Source organism: Cavia porcellus, unplaced genomic scaffold, assembly GCF_034190915.1.
Source record: "Cavia porcellus strain 051 isolate PalLab524CR breed Dunkin Hartley unplaced genomic scaffold, mCavPor4.1 scaffold_4, whole genome shotgun sequence".
NCBI lineage: Eukaryota > Metazoa > Chordata > Mammalia > Rodentia > Caviidae > Cavia > Cavia porcellus.
In genome coordinates, this window is record NW_026947487.1 from 9,084,813 (window position 1) to 9,109,541 (window position 24,729).

Here is a 24,729-nt window from a genome sequence, read left to right on the forward strand (position 1 = left end):
TGGTCTCAGCTGGCTACTCTACTCCCCACGGGGCTCAGACAAGAATGTCCACTATAGGTGCTCAAAATGTGTCCAAGGAGCTAAATATAGGCATTTTTTACAAAGCATACCAGACATCTGAGGATTTGGTGAGGCGACCTTGTCTTAATGTTATGGGAACATGGAAATCACATTTTGAAATATAAGCCCGGGGATCTCTTTTTTCCATTAAATAAGGAATTTCTTGGGATTTGCTGAACATTTCTGTTTTATTCAATACAGAAACTTTTAGGCAAAAGGATGCCAGAAACCAACCTGGAGCCTCAAGCCTCGGAGAGGGTTTGTTTATTTGGGCAAAGGAAACGAACACACAGCATTCCACCCCCAAGGAAAACCCTTTTTGGAGACACAGCTAAGAATCCAAGCTGTGGACATGGGATCTTGGGGCTCAGAAGAGGCTCAAAAAATAGTAACAAAAAAGCGTGTTCTTCACCAGCTCCGGTTCCAAAAGAGGCACTTTCCACTTTGAATCTTCCACTTTGAAAATCCATATCCACCAAACCCCCGCAGAACAGGTCCTGCTGATGTGGTGGAAATGCTTCTGGGCTTTCAGGAACTTCTGGCTACTGGCACTCTTTGAGATGCAGCCACAGGTCCCCAGCAGGCAGGGACAATGACGAAGGTTAAATGAGCCAAAGAGGCATTGCTGTGTCTTGCCACAGGGTAATTGCTAATGTGAAAAGACTGGGAACATCCCAATGTAGCCTGAAAAGCCACCCAGAGCCTTGGAGACCAGAGAGAGGGACAACAGGCTGTAGTCAGCATCTTCACTTTGCCTTGAAGACACACCACGACAAGGTGGGAAGAGAAGGGCCTGGCCTGCTTCCACACAGCCAGGCACTTTCGAACCTCAAAAGCCAAAGGTTCCCACCTCCATCCCCTCAGTTCTGCCCTCTACCTCAGTTTCTAGTCCGGATTCACCAATGATTAGCAATGTGATCTTACTTCCTCACAGAAGAGTACTGGGAGTAAAGGAGCACGCACGGGAAAGCCTTCTGCAAAGCACAAAGGCTACTCTAAAACACAAGGGACGTGCTTGCTGCATGGTCCAACTGCACTGCAAGATGGTGCCAGGCGTGGAAGATGTGTTCACTGCTGTTGGAGGAACTGCTATCTATCCTCATGGTAAACAGTGGCACTGACTTTCTGACTCAGAGCCGCCAATGTCTTTTACGCTCTTTGTTTTATTCCCTAAACTACCTGGTTCAACCTCCCCCGCTAAGGAATTCATTTTTTGTTACTGTTGTTTGGTGTGTCCCATAGGTATCTGTGTTTCATTCCTTTTGCTACTGGGAGGTTCAGTGTAAAACTTCTGATCCATTCCCAGAAGGACCTAATGACAGGGATTTCTGACACCAGTCTTAATTAAACATATTATTATTTTACCCAAATTTTCTTTTTGCTCTATTTTCTTTTCTACTTTGTTTTTTTGTATATTACCTTATTGAATTTTAAAAAGGTTATCCTAAATCCTTTTTAGAACGAAAGTATTATAAATAAATAACTTTGAGAAATATTCAACACTGTTGATTATTAGAGAAAAGAAAGAAACAAGAGTGGAATTCAGGTCCTTAGGGTTTCTCCCTGTCTTCCCACCCTCTTGACTGTCCTCCTTCCTTCCCTCACTCCCCCATCAGGTCCTTGCTTCCTTCTTTCCTTCTCTAAATCCTCACCTCGCTTCCCTCCTCTCCCTTTCTTTTCCTCCCTCCCTTTAACTCTGACACCTAGGTTGGTATTTCCCTTCAAACATGAAACTAAATGGCAAGACAAACAGTCCTGTCCCCATGTCTGTGAATATCAGAGGGCACAATCTTCATTTCTTGAGGGCAGATATTGATCAGTGCAGAAAAAAACCCCAGAACCTCAAGTTTCTGAGAGTTAGGCTACATTTTGCCCCTGGCATTTCTAGAAAAACATGTATTTTTAGAAAGTAAGATATTTGGGGGAGGGGGTGCTGTTCTAATAAAAATATTCTGGTGAGATGAAATTATTTTTCCATTTTCTCTCCATATTAAAATAATACATACTCATTAAATAAAATCTGCCAAATAGTATACAGACAAGCAATGAAAAATGTAATCAACAAAAATTAAGCACAGGAAGAAATATTTTAAACAATAGCCTTAGCGAAAAGCTATGAAAAGTTCTGGAGATCGCTTCTGCCAGTAGTAACTTTCACTTGTTTTTTTTGTTATCAAAAGGGTTCTGAGTCCCAGTTCAGCAAAAGTGAGAATCATGGGACCTAATTTGGCCTTCAGGGACTTCGTGTCACATTGTCCATGTGACTCGGGAGTCTCCTATTCCATGGCATTGTAGAGCTGAGGGACATCTTGTTTTGGGGATCTCTTTGGAGAATATATGCATCTTTATTTTATTTGCAGCTCTCTGGAGATTCACTGAAAACTTCATGTATGGGTAAGAATTCTCTGCTTTTCCCATGCAGTGAGGACCTGCATGATGGAGATCAACAATCTACAATTTTAAAAATCTCTACGTAAAGCTAGAGAAGAGGATAGCAAGGTGGTTGACTACTTCCAGCTTGGTTTCTTTTCACTGGTAACTGGTCTTTGTATTTATTTATGCTCACCTTAAGCCAAAAAAAGAGATTCAAAGGGGTTTTCAAAGGCGTACACAGCAGGACAGCATAAATATGCACACACACACACACACACACACACACACACACAAATGAGGCAGAAGAAAGGAAGTAAGTGATACAAAGGGTAAGTTTGGTACAAAGATTAAATTTCCTATGGACTTTCTGATAGCTATAAATTGGTTCTGAGCTTCCAAATTGCCAAAACCAAGAGGCAAGCATGGAGGTTTCATCAAAATCAGTTTGCGGGTAAGTCAAACACGCACACACAGAGGTACACGTGAACACAACATGGGTGTTCTGGTTTTCCTTCAAGACAGCCTCCTCTTGTTGATCCCACTGACCATGACTGTCCAGGATCTCTGTGTTCCTTTCACATTGCTCTACTGGGGACTTTTTCCTTGTGAGGAAGAGCTGAAAGTGCTGGAGAGGGAAGGTTCCTGATCCTGGAACGGAAGCTGGAGGACATAAGCACAGTGTCTTGGCTCCCTTATTGCATGAATCTGAGTTGTGTGCTACATTGAAGCCATGGTTCCTAGCAAGATTGAGCTTCAGGGACTCTTGGTGGCTGCTGGCTTGGTAAGGCAGCTGTGCTGGGTGACTTCTCTCCCCTGCTTTTGTCTCCCTACTAAGGCCACTTTTTAGAGGAAACATGGGCACCTGTGTCTTTGCCTGCCAGAGCCCAGTCTGAGCAGGACTCTGTGGGTGCCTCAGGGAGCCTAGTGATGACGGGTAGGCACTGCTTCCTGTAAAAAGACCCTTGCCCACTTGAGCGTGGTTCCACAGGACAAATGCTGCCACCCAGCACAGCTCTAGGTGTGAGGTCTGCTTCACAGAACAAGGTTTCAGCATTGCTGGGTGAAGCTGAGCCAGTAACTTCATTTGGTCTGTAGTTTCATCGGAGGATTGGTCTTTGTCTCTTTGGGTTTTAAGAAAGATTCTGTGGCATAAAATTTAAGATGCTCTTGGCCGATGTGTTTTTCAGAGAACGCCAGTCTGTTTTCATTCAAGACTGCAGAGTAGAAAGACCCCCGGGGAGGTGCTCTGGGGGACAGGAAAGCCAGCGTCTGGAGTGGCCAAAGTACTTCTCAGTGTGACGGCTGAGGAAGGGGCATGAGTAGGAGGCACGGTTACTTATCAGGAGAGGAAGTGACGGGGCCTTTGGAGACACTGGAAGTCATAACCAACACAATCTGCTTGTGGTACAGGAAGAGATGGGAAATTATAGAGGGAAACAGCTCAGGAGAGCAGGATTTATACCATGGAAACTTGGGGCATTGATGGTTATCACTCTGCACATCTGAGGAATGAAGAGGAATCCTACACTACCATTTAACAAGCTATATACCGAGAGATACTTCTCTATCTAAATGCAATAATAAACCCTATCATAGAAAGCTCTGCTGGTGACTAAATGAGAATATTTGACACCTGATCACAAAGTAGATGTTCAATAAATACTGTTGGAATCTGATCCTGAATTTGAGAAATACATGGATACCACCTTTGAACACAGACCCAAAAAATAAGCCTTTTTACTCACAGCTATTTCAAAACTAGTTTGCATTTTTATTCCATAAAATCCCTATAAAGAGAAAGCACACTCAACATCTACATCATGCACTATTATAGAATAACCATGCCTTAAGGGTATTTGAAATCACTATTGAACTTCAGAAAAAAAATCTAAAATAAAGCCAAATGAAATGGTTTACTTGTTAACATTCTTTAAGAACTAGTTGTGAACATATCAAGTCATTCCCTTCCCTGGCCTCAGAGTTCCCATAACTAAAATCAAGAGGCATTGAGCCAGATGCGCTTGGAAAGCTCTTTCAGGTCTCTGGTCTGTTTCAGTTCTAGGACCCCCTGGGAAAGCAGAGAAATGAGTCCTTTATGCAGTCATAATGAGCTACTTCTGTCTGCCACTGTCACACTTATGTTCAGAGCACCCCAGAAATCGGCTCAGAGCATCTAACCTTTAAAGGTCCTTTGCTTTTCTTTCCTTGTCAATAAATTAGAGAGTGTTTTCCTCCTTGTTCCTGTTTTCCTGTAATTTATGTCCTGTGGTCTCAGACATTCAGGGCCCAGGAAAGTCTGCCTGTTATTCTGGGCAGATTAATTGCAATGTTTGTTTGCAATTAAACCCACAAGAGAGTCCCACGAGCAGAAATCAGAGTGCTAGCTGGTCTCTACCGTCATTTCCAGCTTGTTTCTAGGTTCAGCTCTCCCCTGACGAAACTCCAGCCTGCTCCAGCTAACCGGCTATTCCTAAATCATTAACAAGTGGCTTTCTGTATTCCATGTAACTAGCACCTTATTATCTATTTTGCTAGGTTCTAATTGTCCACATCATCTATTGGAGTTGTGGGACATGGGTCCAGCATGGGTTCTGAAATCAGACACATGGGAACCCACATCCTAGTTTGGCTCTCAGGAATATGTGGTATACCCCAGTTACGTGGGCACATCTGTGATACACATATACTGGGCAGCTATGACTTTTACTGATTAAGTATCGTCCCTCCACTTCCTCCCCCTGTAAGCAACACTTAGATGTCACTTTGTGATCCAGGAAGGCTAGTTCCAATTTTCTGGTCCAAATTCAGGATTTTGAGCTTGCTGGCTGGCACATTTATCCTATGGATTTTGGGATGAGCACGTGGCTTAAGTTAATTCAGTGAGAATCAGCTATGGGAACTGTTTAGAGTGACAGCTGCCATCTTTGTAGTCAAGATTCCCAAACCCCAAAGCCTTAAAAACCCGAGGTGATTCGGTGATTTCCTTGTTATTTGGGTATTTATTTAGGTATGTTTTGTATTCAAACTCATTTGATAGCAAAATATGGCTTGATAGAAGAAACAGTAAATTTTTATTAATCTCATTCAGCAGTGCCAGTCAAACTTCTTCTGGATATCTTCATGTATTTGACTAGAACTCGCTTAGTGTGCTATATAATATACAATATATGTCCCCTATTACCATATGAATGCCCCTCTATCCACATTCTGAAACACATCTGGGCTTTCAATAGGAAACATGAGTCTGTGCCATATAGACTCTTTGCATTTGTACACAAAATCTCTGTCTGAAGCGACACCTGCTTATCCCTTTACCTCCAACTGAGAAAGTCTTATTTATTATAACTATGTGCCCCACCCTTAATGTTCTCTGCTCCACAAAGTATTTCCTGCCTTTCTGCAGCAGACTTAGCCATCCTGTACCCTGGAATCTCACATCCCTTGAGTCACACATATTACAGTAGTTTCACACTGGATTATGGTCCTCTCTGTGCACATCTTTGTCCCTTAGTGGGCTCCTGTGAACAGGGACCCATCTTTGAATCTGCAGTTCCTGGTACAATAACCCAAGTAGAGTGGAAATAGGCCATCTTACCTGTACAACTCCTAGACAGGCAAAAACCAAAACCAAATGTCACTGAATTGCTGAAAGTACACATAACCTGTTTAGTAAGCTGAGAAGCCAAAGTCTCGATTCTATTCTCCAATGCCACAAAAACTGTTGTTTTTTCATCCACACAGAGAATCAAAATGAAGAAAAATATGGACAAAGACTACTGATAGAGAGGCCTGTCCACCACGAGCTAGGCAGTGCTGCCCCAAACTTGTGAGCCAAATGAAACTTCTGCGTTGGCCCCCAGTAAAAAAGATACGGCTTTTGTTTTTTACCACTGACTGTATTTCTATTTTGCTCTGCTTGCTTTCTCAGCAAAGAGAGCCCCAAACCATGAAGTATTATTTACCTTACCCTTTAGGATGGGCACCCAGCTTTTAAATATTGGCTCAGAATTCTATTAATCATCAGAATGTTTCATAATTAAAAGGCACCCTGCATCAGGTGATCCTAAAGTACTCATGCACACTTCTTACACATTTTCAACAGCAGTTGGGATTTCAATTGCCTTTGAATGGATTTTCCAGAGTGCTGAGAAGCTACGGTTCCAAATGGGCTCCTTCATAGTATGGAGTGGGTTTCCATCCTGTGATTCCCACATCAAAGATTCCTGGACTGCTTTTCCTAGTGGGTCCCCAGCAAAACTCTACTGTGCCTCCTGTCCCTAACCAATGTCTTCAAAAGTGATGACACAGCTGTTCAGCCCCAGTATGACAAGAAGGTTTTATGTGCATGCATCATGCATTGGGCACAACAGAAGATATGGGGGACAAGAGATGGATTCTCAGCCTCCACGGTGCTTATGGACTCATCGGGAGACCAGACCTTCAGAAGAGGGCAACTGAGGGTGCACTAGACCTGAGGCTGCTGTTACAGAGTATGCTCAAGAAGATAGCACCCTAAGGCCAGAGCAGACAGGCATTCTGGAAGAGACAGTGCTCGGGATAGGCTGGGTGAGGTCCTGGCAACCTTCAGGTTCCTTTCTCTCTGCTGCACTTCCAGGGGCAAGAAAGCTGGAACATGAGGTTAGGATCTTTGTCTGTTTGTTTCACTGATACTTGCCAGTGTAGCACAGTGCCCTGTGCACAGCAGGCTCTCTGTCAGTAACAGGTTATGCAATGACAGTTGGGGCTCGGTACCACCCTCTTCCTCCACCTCCCACCAATCTCCAACAGGCTCAGATGGTTGCTGCTCAAATGTAACCATTGCTATGGTCTCTGACAAGTCTCTTCAAAAGCATTTCATGTAGCAGGTTTAAGTGAGTGTGATGTAAAGCCACAGACTCTCTTTCAAGTACCCCCAAGCTTTCACTTATCTAAGGGTCTCAGATACCATAACCAGGTCCTCCGCCCTCTCTCCCTGGGCTGAGTCACTGTGTGGTTCCAGAGAAGCCACAAAACTCTCAAAGATTCCTGTGCCTCATATGTAAAAGGAGCTGGTCAGACCAGATGATTTCTAAGCATCCTGCTCCAGTAATGGGTCACAAGACTGGGATTCAGTATTTAAAATCTCTTTTTTGCGTAGCAAAAAGAACTGTATGCCCCCACCCCCAATCTGAGTTCTGGTTCCATTCTTTTGGTGAGAAAATCACAGACTTTCTAGGCCAAATGGGAAGGGGTAGCCAATTCACAGTAGTAGGAATCCTTTTTCTGCTTTTTCTACTTTCTTGACAGCTCGTCCTTATTTTTTCATTTTAAAGTATCCTAGGTGTTTCCTGAGCTTTCTCTCCAGTCAGAGGCTTTGCCTTCATCATATCTGGGTAAGGCATGTGGCAATGCATTTTGGGTTCCTGGCTGTAAACCTCCCCTCCACAGGATTCTTGTTTCTCTTTTTGCTCTGCTGGATACCTCCCTTCTCTAGCTCCATAAGTACTCCCTCTTCTTCCTCTCCCTTTGCATTAATTTGGCCGATCTCCCCCATAGCATTATACAACTTTCCTGGCCCAATTAAAGGATCTTCTCCTTTAGACAGTCAGAGATGATTTTTTTCATAATGCTCATTGCCATCCACTAAATATCTGCCCCACATTGAGCACTTCAAATGGAAATTGTATCCTTAATCTTTGCAATATTCTACAGTAATGACACAGTCTGCTATCCTAAAGATAAGGATGGTGGTGAGGGAAGTTGCTCGGCTGGCCCAGGCAAGGACACGGACAGCCAGAGCTCAGGCGGCCACGTCTTAAGCCATGGTCTTCTCTAACTGTAGTAAAGACAGCAACACTATTCAGGGGCTCATCAGATGCATCTGTATTGGCAACTCAACCCAAGATTCAGAGAATTTTAAAGTTCAAACAAACTAGAAATATCATCTGATTTTCATGAATTCTAGTAGAACCTAGATATCCTCAAACAAAAGAAAGGAGTGATATAAAATTATATGGAACACATATCATACATATCTATACAATGCAAATGTAAAGTGTATCTTTTTATAAGAGTCCTTGGAACATTTAAGAAAACTGGCATATTTTACCACAGAAAGCCTCAATCTTTTTTTAAGTTTGAAACTGTATTATGTACACGTCGCCCCGACCACCTTGCATGAATTTTATTCTACTGTGTATATTTAACATTCTAGCTAACCGAGAAAAAAGGAGAAAATTAGTTGTCATTGTCCAAATCTGCCCTTACTCTACTTTGCCCAATGAAATACTTTATTTATTTATATTGTGCTAAGGCTTCAAAAGCTAGCATTCCTCCTTTTGTGTCTATGGAACTTCTGAGTATCTCTTAAATGCTGTTTCCACCTAGGGCCGTTCCTGATCCTCATCTAAGGATGTGATGCATTTATCAGACTAACTTCAGTTTTAGCCTCTACAAATCTACTTGTTGGCGCTGCACTTAGGTGCAGAAGGGTCTCACTCCTGTGTATTCCACTGCACTCGGTGCAAATGGTACTCAAACATACACACAAATGGTACTCAACACATAGTTGCTGAATTTAACTCAAAGTTGCTTATTTGTCTTGGTGCAATGTAGGAATACAAGAAATAATATAGAGATAAGTTCCAGTGTATTCTAATACAAAGCACCCTGCCCCTTACATCAATTACCCATTTTGCTCCTTAAATTGGGGTGGGTTGAAATTTCAGCATTCTGGGGCTGGGGGTTTAGCTCAGCGGCATAAGCACCTGCCTTGCAAGCAGGCGGTCGTGAGTTCGATCCCCGGTACCAATAAAAATGAAAAAGACAAAAAAAAAAAAAAAAAAAAGAAATTTCAGCATTCTTTCTGTCAATGCCTATTAACCAACTAAGTTAGTTATACAATATGCTGAGCCAGCAAATAGGGTTTTTAAGTAAAAAATTACTTTTAAAGAAGAAATGCCTAATTAGGCATGCATGCCAATAGTACAGTAGAGGGACACAGGAAAGGCACCCACTGTAGCATTGGTTTTTAGACAAAGTTATATTTTCATTATTTAAACATATGACTTTTTATTAGCTTACCCAATAGTTTTTAGGGAAGTAATTTTCTCAAAAAGCGCAAATAAAATTTTACTTGAGCCTCTGATATTCTGTCAAAATAGAGTATTTAATATAACTGCACCAAGGAAAAAAGAAAGTGCTAAAGGTCACCCTTTACATTTCTATAAATCTATATAGTTTACAAAGCACTTTCATTGATATGATCTTCCTAATGTTTCTTGTGGTCATTAAGGTAAATACTGTCACCATTATGTAGATGATACAGTATGGAACTAGAAAAATAATTGTCTCAGTAAACATTTGTAGGGAAAAAAAAGGAAAAGGAGGGCCAGGGATGTAGCTCAGCAGCATGAGTGCCTGCCTGGCAAGCACAAGGTCCTGAGTTCAATTCTCTGTACAAAAAAAAAAAAAAAAAAAAAAGGAAAAGGAGGGAAAAAGGAGTGGCAGCCAGAGCAAAGCAGAGCACCTGCTTTTCTTTTTTCCTTTCCAAAATTCCATGCAGACTTCAGAAAAGAAACACATACAACAACAATAGAACAAAAAGGACAAAATCAGCGGACAAAAAATTTTGAGGAATTTCTGGATAACAAAAAGTTTATGTTGGCAAAACAAAACATGGTGGAATAAACTACCAAAACAATTTATTGAAAAGAAGAAAAAATTAAAAACTCGAAATCACTGTGCAGCGGGTAGGAGGGGCCATGGAATGAGAGGATCACTAACATCCAGGACAAGATGGTCATTCCCTCAAGGACAGGCTGCCTCGAGAGTGTTTTCAACAGGCCCAGAAGTAGCTAGTAGGGATTTCAATATGTCTCCCTCAAATACCAAAAAATGAGGCGACAAAAATAATCAAGGCACATAAGACTTGAACAATTCATCCTCTAACTTTGATTTAATAAATACGGGAAAAAGTCGCAGTTTATTGCAGCATTATTTACACCTGCTGAGGCATGGAATTCGTGGAGGTGTCCACTGACTGATGAATGGATAGAAGGGTGGAATACTGGTCCTTAAGAAGATCACCTCTGTCATTTGTAGGCACATGGAAGAGGCGGTAGACATTGTGCTAAGTGGAATAAGGCCCAGAGAGAGGATTACTACTCATTCATGTGTGGAAGCTAAAAACTAAAAGTTAGTACCATAGAAGTAGAGAGTAGGAGAGTGGTTACCAGAGGTTAGGAGCAGTGAGGAAAAGGAGGAGGAAGAGAGGGCAGGCAGGTCAGGGGCACAAAGATGCAGAGATACAACTGGATAGGAGGAAGGACGGCTAATGTGTAGCACAGCAGCATAATTCTGCTGCACAACATTAACTGCATTCTTTGAAATAGCTAGGGGACTCTGAGTGTTCTCAGTCCACAGAAATGATAAACATTTGAAGTGACAGATATACCAGCTACCCTGACACATTATGCATGTGTACTAAATATCATCTTGTACCTTATAAATATGTACAATTATTGTGTCCATTAAAAATTTTTAAAATACCTATTTTTAAAAAGCCTCCTTTGCCAATTATTGAGAGTGTGCATCAAATGTGAACATTTTTCCTAAGCAACATGTGGAATGTTTATGAAGACTGTCTATTAAAGCAAGTCCTAAAATCCCAACAGAGCTCAAAGAATTGCTGGGTGTGGTGGTACATGTCTGTAATCCCAGCTACTTAGAACAACTGCAAATTCCAAGTCAGCCTAGACAATTTAGTAAAAATCTGTTTTAAAAGGGCAGGGGGCAAAAAAAAAAAAAAAGAAAAAGGGCTGGAGATGTAACTCACTGGTAGGGTACTTTCTTAGCATGCAATAAAAGCCCAGTCTAAAAACAAACAAAAACTAAAAAAAAATCAATATTATCATACAGTTGCCACATTCTCTCTCTCTCTTTTTTTTAATCGGTACCAGGGATCAAACTCACAACTGCTTGCTTGCAAGGTAGGCGCTTATGCCGCTGAGCGAATCCCCAGCCCCAGTTGCCACATTCTTAAAACACAATAAATTCAAGTTAGAAATTAACTGGAACTAGAAAAAAAGCCCCAAACCTTCTATAATTTCAGAAACAAAATTAAATGATGCATAGGTCAGAAAAAATATGAAAAAATTTTTTAAAAAAGCTTAACAATAATAATGAAAATATTACGTAGTGAAATGTACAGGATGGAACAAGAATGATATTACAAGAAAAATTACTGTCTTTCAGTGTTTATATTTAGAAAACAAGATGAAAATTAATTAGCTAAACATAATTTTTTTTAGAACATGTTAGGAATACAGAATGGTGAGATCTCCTTTAGGAACGGGTACATGTATTTAACATATACACATCATTTTCAATCCCATCACACCCTCTCGCTTTCTTCCCTCTATCCCCTCAAGTCTATTTTCTAATTTTCTGTCACCTCTATTTTATTTTGCATATAAAAGAAGCCAGAAACTTTTTGAGTCTGACTTATTTCGTATAAGGTGATAACCTCTAGTTGCATCCATTTCCCCACGAATGACAGGATTTCATTCTTCAGTATGGCTGAATATGATTGCATTGTGATGTACCCCACATTTTCTTACCCATTCATCTGTTGATGGACAGGTAGGTTGTTTCTATAGCTCCACTGCTGTGAATTGCACCACCATAAACATAGGTATGCATGAATCCCTAGAGTGCTGCCTGTAATTCTTTCTGGAATATACCCAGGAGGGACAGAGCTGGATAAAATGGCCATTCTACTTTTAGTGCTTTGTGGAATTCCCACACTGATTTCTATAGTGGTTGCACTAGTTTGCATTCCCATCAACAATGTAGGAAGGTTCCTTTTCCCCATGTACCTATGCCAGCCTTCACTGCTTTTTGGTATTTCTGACGATACCTACTCTGAGTGGAATGAGATGACATCTCAAAGTGGAAACATACATTTAAAAAGTTAAAAAGAAAAGCTAAGATGAAATGAATAAACTCAAAGAATGAAAAAGGGCTGCTCTTATTGTTAGAGCAGAATTGAAAGAAATACAACAAAAATACAAACACACTTCAATGCAGAGTACCCACAAAGCCAAAAGGTGATTTTTCATATACTAATGAAACTGACAGACTTCTGGAGAGAATGATCAGTGAAATAAAGGGCACGAATGAGCACTTTTAGGAAAGGAGAAGGGCTATGCAGTATTCATAAATGTGTCTCCAGGTGCTGCAAATCACCAGAGGCCATAATGAACTTATTTATATTAATAAGTTTATGTGAGATAGATTTCCACATATTTAACTTTCAAGCATTCATTTCCTAGAAGAGAAAATCCTAATTTTCCTATACATCATTATTAAACTAATGGACTCTGGTTTACAATTTTTCCATGGAAAGAAAAAAACACACCAGGTATAGCCAAATTTTTAGGTGGCATCTTAAAATAGATTATAACTTTACATAAAATCTTTCAGATATTAGAAGGCAATGTTTCAGACATGAATTTACAACAAAATCTGAAAGGATAATGTAAGAAAGAAAAATTTACAGGCTATTCTTAAATATGGATATTAAAAAATCTCTTAAAAATAATCATATATTATAGATCTAATTTAATAAAAATTTAAATATATGATAACCAATGTTTCACATTGACAGATTGAAGAAAACCAAATGATTATCTCAAGAGACAGAAAATGTATTAGAGAAGTTTTAACACCTGTTCATGAGTTAAAAATAGATAACAGACTAGGAATAAAAGAAGATAAATGTACAACCAAAATTGATAGGATGTACAACCAAAATTTTACAACAAACTTTACTTTTAATGTTAGACAGAATGATACAGCCTCTATCACATTTTTATCAGCGATCCCTCTCATGCAAAAGTTTTTTTAATTTTTTTCTTTCATTTTTTTAAGTACAAGAATTAGAAAAGGAAAAAAATCAAATTGGACATTATTCACAGATAACCTCCTTATGCACTTAGAAATCATATGTTTCTACATCAAACTAATTTAATTGAATAGAAGAGTTTAGTAAATTACTTTTATTAAGACTGTTGCATTTCTAAGCATTAGCAATGTGCAGGAAATGTAAAATATACACATAATTTTTGATCATTTTATAACAAGGTGGTGAGGAATAAATCTAAAGTAAAGATACAAGGAAATCACAACGCTTTATTAAAAAACTTCAAAGAAGACTTTATCTAAGTAAATGTAAAGACTATATGATGTTCATGGATAGAATGGCTTGCTATTAGAGCAATGTTTCTGCTCTTCTAAGTATCTAGAGATTCAAGCAAGGCATGGTGGACCATGCCTAAAACCTCAGCACTTGGGAAGGCTGAAGCATGAGGCTGACCTAGGAGGTCTGGAAGTTTTAGCCTAACTTGGATTCTGTAGTGACTCAGAGTCTGTCTCAAAATAAATGTAAATAAATAAATAAGGGATAGAGATGTGTGAAGACCCTGGGTTCAATTCCCAGAATTGAAAAACAACCAAACCAAACCAAACTCTTCAAGATTGTTTGGGGGAATACTGGTGTGATAACTTCAAATTTCATTACAAAGAGCAAATGCCAAATAAAAGCTCTGCCACTCCCAAAGACTAAGGTGGAGTGACCTGCCCTGCACAGATCTGAGAACGCCATGAAGCTGCTGTAGTTAGAATAATCAACATAGGAAATACAGAAACAACAAAAAAGACACATGCATATCTGGAAAGTTGACTTTAGACTTACAGGGCCATTGGACAGAAATAGCACTGTAAATCTGGTCAAAGGGAAAAACTATTTGTAGTCTTACCACTATCGAAAAAAGTAGATTAGGTCCTTTGTTCACTCACTACAGGCAAATCAATTCTGAGTATACTAAACATCTAAATGGGAAATGCTAGACTTTAACCATTTTAGAAAATAATATAGGAAGAGATCTCTATAACTCAGGATCAATAATTTCTTAAGAAATAGAAGGTGTTCTAAAGAAATAAAACTGATAAATTGAAATACATTGTATCTGAGGGCTTGTGTTTAGCAAGAGACAGTGAAGCACATAACTATAAGTCACAAATTGAAAAAAATATGAACAACAAGAAAAAGATTCATATTAGAAACTCCTAAGTAATGAAATAGCAAAGAACAAACTTTAAAACTAGAACTAGACATGAGCAGGCATCTCATAAGAGAGGAAACATGATTTACACAGGGTGGGGTTCAGTGATATTTGCTTTATTATTCTACTTTACAATTTGCCTATACACTATGTAGGATATATTTAAATATATCATATATTACACTTTCTTTAATAAACAAGAGAAACAAAAATTTTAAGACCACTCTTCCACAAAAGGGCTGGATGGTTTTATGACTGAGCTGAAAAACTATGGAAAAAAAGCTGATTCCTCTTCTGTTTAAACTGTTTCAAAGTTCATGAAAAATGAAAGACTTTTGAATGTATTTTAAAAAACTATCAAAGCTTTAGCATAATGAAAGATTGCCATGAACCAATGACACTTGTTTAGAAAGACAAAAATTTTGAGTGAAATATTTATAAATCAAACCTACTAACAAATTTAATGCATAAATTACCATGACGAGATAGTTAATTCTCAACAGGCCAACATCAAGAAATCTGTGGCATAATTCAGTATAAAAGCAGATTAAAGGAGAAGACTCATATGGGGATTTGGATGAAGGCAAACAGTGTCTGATAAAATTCAGCAACAATTCCTGATAAAGACTCTGAAAGGAACTTAATGCAGGATGAAATTGTTCTTCCTCATCTATCTGGCAGCTATCACACTTAGTGATGAAACATTAGAAGCATTCCCAACTAAGTCTGCAAGGAGTCAAGAACGTTGGCTTTCACTGCCACATTCTGAAAATCTCTCACAGTTATAACAGGACATGCGTTAGAAACTAAAGGCACAGGTGTCAGAGAAGTAAAAACCCTGCCATTACCTGCAAGTTGCAGGTACACACAGAAAAACACTTAGACACACAGATTTGCACACACCCTCATGTTTATGTCCGTAAGTGGGGAGGGACGGTGCTAGAAAAAGATACTCAATGTGAAGTACGGCTGGTTTCATCTGAGGAGGAAAGGAAGGAAGAAATGAAAGAAGGAAAGAAGGGAGGAAGGAAAAAGAGAGGATGAAGGGAGAGAGGAACCTTTAACTTTGACTCTGCATTTTTGCTCCTTTTGACAGCTTCTATAACTAAGAAAAGTGAAGACTGAACCTTCAAATTCATATGACCAGAAGCAGTAGATCCAACTCTCAGGAGAGGTCTACATACTGGGTTTTTGATTTTAGGTATCAGAGAGAGAGAGAGAGAGAGAGAGAGAGAGAGAGAGAGAGAGAGAGAGAGAAAAGGAGGAACCCCTGAACTTTGTATGGCAAGAATTTGTCACTAAGGTCATTATACTGATCTGTCATTTTTATTTGCGAATGACACACTAGGAACTCATAGTGATCACTGGCTTTTTATGCAGGCCATGGTTGCCTACAAAACAATTCTACCTTCATTCTTCACTCTTACGGACTCCTTAGGTAATAATTTCAATAACTGAGGAACCATAAAATGTCCTACCATAGTAGCCGAAATGACACATCATAAAAAGAATACATAAAGACTGCAGATACGAACATCTGGAACTTTGAAGGGCTCACAGAAAAGCTCTGACACATGACTTGAGATCCCAAGATCCCGCTGAAGGACAAAGCTGCTATGCCCCTCGCAGCAGGGCTCTGGTTTCGGAGATATGTGTGTTTCCAGAACACACCATGTCCTCTGTGTCCCTTCTTCCTTTGGGGCTGTACAGGTGTTTTTGCTCTGCCTGGAATGTCTTCCTTCTTTCTGTACACCGAGTGACTCCTGACTCATCAGAAAATAGCTAACGCAGCAGAGCTGACTGCTCTGTGCCCAAGGGTGGCCGGCCCCTGGATGGCATCGCGCCCTTGGGCTTGGAGAAGGTTCTCAGCTTCCCTGGTCACCAACACCTGCTTTCCTATCCCGAGGCCCCTATTTTCTTTCTCATCTACTTTTATATCGGTCCAGAGTGTGAGGATATACGCATGGACGCATTTTACACAATGGTAGCACCTTACCCATATTATTCTGCAACTTGCTTTTCTTACTAATAACATCTAATGGATCAAAAAATTTATTATTTACTTGCAGTATTAAAAATTGAGATATAATTCACAAAGTGGTCTCTAAAGTACAAGTTAGGGCCACAGATGCAGCTTACTGTAGAGCACATGCTTAGCATGGGTGAGGACCTTGGTTCAGTCCCAAGAATCAAAAAAAAAAAGAAGAAAAAGAAAAGATACATTCAGTGAGTTTTTTGTATAGTCACAAAATTATGCAATCATCACACCTATCACATTTTCATCATCACAAAGAAAACCCTGTACCCACCAGCAGCCAAGATAATTGTTTTTAATTTCTACTTATTTTGCCGTATTGATTCATGAAAATTAAAATAAATTATCTTTCAGACCACGTCTAGTAACTTATTTCACCACTGTACATGGAAACTAACATTTCTATCTGCTTCCCTGCCCCTTCTCTACATATACCAGGGTCTCATTTGTCTCACTGGAGAAGTGAAGTCCAAGTGTGGGGCAGAAAACACAGGTCCCGCCCTACCACTCCACCTCCATTCTGTGGCACCCTGTGCAGAAACTGGACCTGCTGCACTCCCCACACTCACAAGTGCATTGAGTTCCGCCTTCCTCAAGCCCTTTGTAAGCATCCAGTCTGTACGCGTGCAGCTTGGCTATACTCTAACCTTGCCAAGGACAAGGACAATACAGTGGCCTCTGTTCTTATGTGAAGGCTGCAGCCACCAGAAAACAAAATCAGGGCCAACTTGTCTCCAACCCATGTGCTGACCCTCTTCCAGGTTGTTCTGTCCTTGCCCGGCAGGCACCAGGATGGAAGGTGCCAGTCAAGAAGGCCAGCTGGCATTGCCCTGTAGCATGCACCCTTTTATCTGCACCCATGAGTCCTCACTTCCAGAAAAGAGCTTGTATCCCAGAAAGCTGACTCTGTAGACTGCACCCACATTTTCAGCTTGGCTTTCAGCCCCACATGGAGCACACAGCCAGGCAAGCAGCCCCGGTGGACGATGCCTCTCACCCTTTCTCCCTTCCTCATGTGTTCTTAGCAAAGTCCATGGGGAAGATAATTAAAACCTGCAAGAAAACCAGCTGGCAGAGAAAAAAAATCTTGGTGGCTTAGGGCTGACGCCACATGTTCATGAGTAAGTTTTGTAAGTAACACAGCAATAAAAAAAAGAAGCTGTTAAATATAAATGCCATATTCTTCAAAGCTCTGTACAAACGACATTCTTTTTAGGGAGAGGGGGCTACTTATATTCATGGTCCTTCCTTGTCATTTCATTTCCATTGAGGGGAAAAGACTCCTAATTGCACCATTTTCTAGGAGCACAGGAGTCATGGAGCCAAGGGCACAGAAACACGCACATCATGCGTGTGCACTCAGGCATGCACACTGGGGAAAACAAGAAAGAAAAGGCACAGGAGACCTCTAGCACAGCAGTGCAGAAGCAAGAGGTGGAAGGGCAGGTATCTGCCTACCTTGCTTGGGTTATCTGGCAATGGGTGCTGTATTACACACACCCACTTTCATTCCAGAGTCATTGGCTCTGCCCTCCTCTCCTGGAGCTAATTCCCTTTCATTTATTTCTCCTCTGCTTTGCTGATTGCAAGGTGAAGTGGGGTCCTTTGCCTCTCTGCATGTGACACAAGGCTCCTGGCAATGCATTCCACAGTGGCCCTCCCCAGAGCCCAGTTGTGCCCAGGTAACTGAAGCCTGCCCTTCGCCTTGCTGTTAATAAGAGTAATTGGCACACCACTGAGGAGCGGCTGGAGGGCTGTGATTTGCCCAGGATGGGGGTCTCCCCTGACCATATGTGCAGGCAGTGGTGATAGAAATATTTTCCATATGAGCTCTGCTCTCGCCTGCTAAAGTGCTCTGGGCTAAGAGAGGCCAGCCCATTTGTCATTTTCTTCACACAGTAAAAAAATCAACAGGGAAGTTGCGAACTTCAGCTACAACTGGAGGGCAATGGTTTGCTTTCAGCCCCCAGCATCACTGAACCCATTCAGCTCCTCAGGCTCCCATTCAAGAGCTTAATCCTCTCACAGGCCAGGGAAATAGCTGCAGAGCAGAGGACGTGGTAACTAGCAGGCGAAAAGCCCACAATAAATGACCCATTCCCGAGCTGCTCGCCTTGGAGGGGCTGAGCAGCAGCGCTCAGACCACAGCCTGCCCTGCAGCGCGAGCTCACTCTCCCCGCACTCCACTCAGAAAAGGGAAAGTCATTAGGTTCGGCTTTCAGAGCTGACTTGGCCCCTGACAAGGCTAACAAAAGGCAAAGCTGTGCATGCCCTCGTGGCCTTCTTTAAGAGATACACTTTTCACTTGGCTTTTCAAAAAGAAAGATGGATTTGAGAGAAAGGCAGTCTTTTCATTTCTTAGACATTAGTCTGTGAGACTTTCCATGAGCATAAAGAGTGGAAAGAATGGAGGAGAGGAATTTGGGGCCAGCGGATTTGCAGGTGAGGGAGGCCGTGCTGAGGTGCTTTCCCTCCCTCGGTGTAATGGCCATCACCCTTTCCGGCCTCTACCTGCATCCAAAATTGGCTGGTAGAGGTAGCAGAGATGTTCAGATATGCAGCCGGTAAACGCAGTACACCAAAAGAGAATACATCAGCTTCACGACCCCTAAAATGCCCCCGTTCTATGTCACATTGCAGCACACTCCTAGCCCCTCTTCAAACCTACAATAGAAAGGGGTTTAAACACAGTTTGTTTTTCCTTTTTTCTCTTCAAGCACATCAAGACAAAAAAAAAAAAAAAAAAAAGCGGGGGGGGGGGAGAATACTGTGGTACAAAGTCAGGAAAGAAAATCAATCCCTCTTGCATACACATCCCCACTCCAGCCCTGGAGGAAAATTCCCAAAAGGGAATTTCCTTTCCGGCCTTTGCATCACTCTCTCCTGGATGCTGACATGCCACATTATTCCTTTTCCCTGCAAACTAGCAAGAGAAACATGCTTGCCCCAGGTATCTGTCACCCCAGTGTGACAACTGTTACAGACAGGCACAGGACTCTCCAAGCAGAAAAGAAGTCTTCATATAAGAAAAGCCAAGGCAAGCCTAAAAAGGTCATAGAGAACATTATTCTTCACACACCCTCCAAACCCATTCCCTCTTCCCTCTTGGTAGATAGAAGAGGAAACTCAGTGCTGACAAAAATATAACTTTTGACAAGATATTTTATTTGGCTTACCTCTCCCCCAGGTCTTGCTAACATTGCTGTTTGAATGTGGAGCAATGTTAATATCAGGTAGCTGACAAACATTATTACCTAAAGTCAGAGCTACCCTAGAGGAGAGCTCCGTCTGCCAAGTGCTAACAGCTAGCAGATGCACTTGTGTCTCAGGACTCCAGCCTCGGAGCTCCGCTAGGCACCAGCTCCCTCGGCTCGCCCTCACTTTACTGCCCGGCGCTCAGTCTCTGCTCTGCAGAAAACTGGTAAGCTGATCTCTTCATGTAATAACTTCTCCCGGCTGGGGGAGGGGCAGGAGCCAGCTGGGGTGGGGGGGCCTGGCTTTAACCAAAAGCAGAAGGGAGGGACAGAAATGATCAATGTGGAGCCTTGCATCTGGACTCATTCATGAAAAGGGCTTCAAGGTAAGTGCTTCACAGGCAGGGGGACACAGTGTGTGTGTGTGTGTGTGTGTGTGTGTGTGTGTGTGTGTGTGTGTGTGACACCAGCCCCTGCCTTGTCCATTGAGGCAGGCAGGAGATGGGCAGCTGCAGCAGGCTGAGCTCTAGCTGGGAACTGAGAGACCTGGGACTTTCCTAGTCTGGGATCTACTGTTGACAAGCTGTGTATACCTGGACAAATTATTAACTCCCTGGGTTATGGCTGATTTCTCACTGGTACAGTCTGGAGTTGAGTGGATGGTTTCTGAATTCTGTTTAAACTCTGATTTGATGTGTGTAGTAATCTAGGTAGTCAAAGGCTCTCTTATCAAGGGCAACCTCCAAGGGTAAAGGAGAACCTCCAAGGGTAAAGAAGTCATGGAGGGGGTAGGTCTACTCCCTGATCACACAAATATGAATGCATGGGAACTGGCAGAGCCACTTACCACCTCCTGCCCTTTGCTACATCCCTGGATCAATATGCCTAAGCAATAGCTTGAGGAATTATTATGGATAATATAAAAATAAAGGGTCAGTGGAACAAGTGAATCCCGGGTGAGTGACAGTGCTGGCAGAATGCATGGAAATGTAGGATGGTTTTAAAGAAGTAAGAGGTACTTCTGAGTTGACTCAGAATGACTATCGAAGAGGAGTCTGGGAGCAGGCTGGAGTGGGCCTGCTACAACCTCCACAAAGCCTCATGACCACCTACCACTCTGCCATCACAGGGATCACGGTGAAAAACGGGTTTAGGATTTTGTCTGAAACCCAACTACTGGATCCTGCTTGGAGTAAGCATAAGAATCCATTCGGAGGCTGCTGGGGGCCACTGTACCATGCAGGATGACTGCACGGTAGTGGAAGCAGCCTGTGGTCTTGGAATTAGGTGCCAGTTTGAAACCCTAGTTCTACTAAACTTTCTGTGGGTATCAGAGTGGGCAACCCCAGCGGTCCCCAGTTGGCCATCCTGTGAAATGGGGAAATGCCATCCTGGGATTAGAAAGGAGGCACAGAGAGCCTAGCATAGCTCACAGCACACAGACTGAGTATGTACTAAAGACATGGCTTTGTCTTTGCTTTGAAGTAAGCATCAGCACTCAGCCCCAGAAAGTGAATTTAACGAACACTTGAAAAGCCTCGGTTTATTGGTGTTTTCCTGCATTAATGAGGAAACTTTAAAACTAATTGCAGTTAGCAGCCATCTCACTAAGTTTACTACCACCAGTCACAGGATGACTTATGAGTGAGTTTTTTGGGGAGGAGGGCTAGGCAGAGTTGGGGAGGGAATTTATAATCTATTTCCAGAGCTTAGTAAAAGAGAAGGTATGGCAAAGGGCAGACAAAAGAAGAAATGCACTTCTTCTTTTCTTTTTCTTCCTTATTCATTATTTTTATTGTTCATCACGGAGTCTGGGAGATGCACTGCTATTTGTCTCATAACCTCCCAGGATCACAGAAATTATTTAAGGAAGTTAAAGTGCTTAATAAAAGACCAAAGATGTTTCTTAGCCAGGGATTGGAAAACTTCCTGTGAAGGGTTGGAGATCAAATAATTTTGGTTTTGCAGAACAATTACTAGAGCAACTACTCAACTCTGCCACCATAATCTAAAAGCAGCTGTAGACAGCACACAGGAATGGGCATGGCTGTGTTCTAAGGGAACTTTACAGATGAAAACGCCCTGCAGGTCCCAGCTAGACACTGCCAATCACACTTCTGTCTGCTGCAGCTGACTTTTGACATCTCTGCTCCACTGCAAGGGGCTGGAAATGTCACTAGAGGCTCTTTGTCACAGGACATAAATGCTACTTCTTCAGTGTTTATCTTACTTGACTTTTCTGTAGCATTAACCATGCCCTTTTCTCTCAATATTATAAAATATACTCAACATAAAAGTTACCATTTCAACTATTATTCATCATGTAATTCAGTGGCATTAAGCACATTCATGAAGTCATAAACATCACCACTATTTATTTCCAGAACTTGTCCATCATCCTGAACAGAAGCTCTTATTGTATTCATTTAATAATAATTCCCCACTTCCCCTTCCTCCCAACCCCTGGCAATCTCTTACCTGTTTTCTATTTATGGATTTGTCTATTCAGCACTTCTCATAAGTGGAGCCACACACTATTTGTCTTTCCCTGTCTGATTTACTTGGGTTAGCATGTATTTTAAGGTTCGTTTTTGGTGTTTTATAAAGGCTGAACCATATTCCATTGTATGGACATACTATATTTTGCTCATCCATTTGTTTGTCGATGGACATTTGGTTTGTTTCTACCTGTTAGGCTATTGTGAATAATGGTGCTATAAGACAAGTGTACATGTATCTATCGCTGCTTAAATTCTTTTGGAGTGGATCATCCACTAAGGAGTGGGTCATACAATAAGCTTATGTCTAACTTTTTGCAGAACCACAAAACTATTACTGGCTGTGCCATTTTATATGCCTGCCATCAACACAGAAAGGCTCATTTCTCTACATCATTTCTGTTTTTCTGATACCAATGGGTGTGAAGTATACCTTCTCCTTTTTGAACCATTGTAATCCACCGCTTCCTGGACAGCACTCGCTAGTCCTCCTCTGACCCCAGTTAGCCAACATTTGTGAGACGATGAGCTCAGCATTACTTTAAAGGGTTTGCATAGCCCTGATAAGTCAGACTACAAGACTTGCGCCATGTCATATAGCAGTAGGTGGCACAGTCAGTGTTCTGGCCCAAGAAGTCTGTCCCCTCCCCGGATTCCAGCCCTGACCGCCAGTGTCACACCATCACCATTTCTTCCCGACACTCCATTCTCCTCGACACCTCCTGGGCCAAGGTCCCAAGTACCTGTGCTCTAGGCCACTTCTCTTCTCTACCCACTCTCCTGGCATCACTGTCTCATCTCTTCATTGTATGCAGCCCCGTTTACACACCCATGACTCCTCATCTACCTGTGGCTGGGACCAGGACATCCCTCTGAACTGCAGGCCATAGGTCCAGGTGCCAAATGGCTACAGGGATCCCACAAATGTATTCTAAATGTCCACAGATCTAAAGCTAACTTGTGTGTGCCTGAAGCCTCCTGTTTCTTCTGTCTCTATGGATGACATTATTCGCCACATGATCCCAGAGGCTGAAAACAGGATGCTACTTCAGTCCTTTCACTCGTTCACTTCCTTATCCAAACCATCACCAGGTCTTACCACACTTCCTTCCTGAAACCTTTCCAGATTCCTCCAGCCTTTGTTCCCTGCCTGAACTCCACCATCTTTTCTGGGCTTCTGTAGCTACTCCTTACTCTGGCCTTTTTTCTCCTAACCTCCTTCCCTGGCTCAACCACTGGGATTCTTCTAAAATGTGAGTCTAACCATGTCACTTCTACAGGTCTTTTTTAAAAAAATATTATTTTGAAATGATTTTATATTTATAGAACAATTGCAAAAGGAGGGTGCAGTGTTATGTCTTCACCCTGTACTAATGTTAACATCTTAAATAACCACAGTGCATATATGAGAACTGAGAAGTTAACATTGATATACTAAAACTACTTTAACCACAGAGTTTACTGAGATTCCCTCCCTGCAAATGCCCTTTTTCTGTTCTAGAAACCAATCTTGGAAACCATATAGCATCTGAGTCATTGTCTCCACAGCCTCTTCTGGTCTAAGACAATTTCTTAGTCTTCATTTTTTCTTCACGTCCTTGATATTTTTGAAGAGTACCAGTCAATACAACATCACTGCGTGGTGATGTTAAACTTGACCACTTGTTTAAAGTGGTGTTCACCAGTTTCTCCATGGCAGAGTTACTCCTTTTCCTTGTCCATATTCTGTTCATTAGAAATGAGTCAGAAAATCTACTGGAAATAAGGTCTACTTCCTGGAGGGGAAGTATCAAAAAATACTTGGACATCTGTTAAAACTATCATGGTGGTTAATAAATATATTGGTGGCACGAGTCTGAGGCTTTGCAAATATCCTATTTCTCCTTCAAGCATCACCCACTAATTTTGAGGTCCATCTGCTGCTCTTGTCTGCAGTGATTATTACTGTAGTGTGCTAATGGGTGATTTTCTCTTTCCCTCCTGTCTTCCGCTTTTACTAGTTGGAATTCATCAGTGTGGAAGATTTACCCCCTCCCATCCCATTTGCTTATTAATTCCATCACTTACACTACTCCGCTTCTTAAAATCTTTTGAGGATGAGTCCAAGCCCCTTAATATGACGGTTGGAAGACTGTACAGTAAGGTCTTTCCCTACCCTTCCAGCCTCTTCCTCCAGCCTTTTGTTCCTGCTCTCTTGACTATGCAGCCTTCTGGAGCCACAAGAAATCACCCGTAACTGTGTCATTGTGTTCCATGCCTCTCTTATGCTACTCCAGGAGGTCACTTTCTCAGCTTCCTTACAGTAGCATCTTCTGCTCTTGGCCTCAGAACTCAGTTCAAGCTTCTTTAAAGGGCCAGTTAACTATAAACTACTCAAATGCCATGGGTAAGGACTGAGTAACTTGGGACACCCATAAATGAGAAACTCTGCAGCAATTTAGAAAGAAGAAAAAATTGAAGTTACT

The 24,729-nt window shown here is 41.6% G+C and overlaps 1 protein-coding gene across 4 annotated transcripts in view; it reads right to left on the reverse strand.

Annotated features, from left to right (window-relative positions):
* Thsd4 (thrombospondin type 1 domain containing 4) overlaps positions 1-24,729 on the reverse strand; it is a 537,636-nt gene that overhangs the window by 158,624 nt on the left and 354,283 nt on the right. Inside the window, exon 1 of one of the 4 annotated variants that reach the window (XM_063246802.1) lies at positions 19,749-19,990. The exons of the other annotated variants lie outside the window; for them this stretch is intronic. Within the exon in view, the coding sequence (XP_063102872.1) occupies positions 19,749-19,820 (72 nt within the window). The 5' untranslated portion in view covers positions 19,821-19,990. Of the gene's footprint in view, positions 1-19,748; positions 19,991-24,729 lie in introns of those variants that run through there. 4 annotated transcript variants of the gene reach the window in all.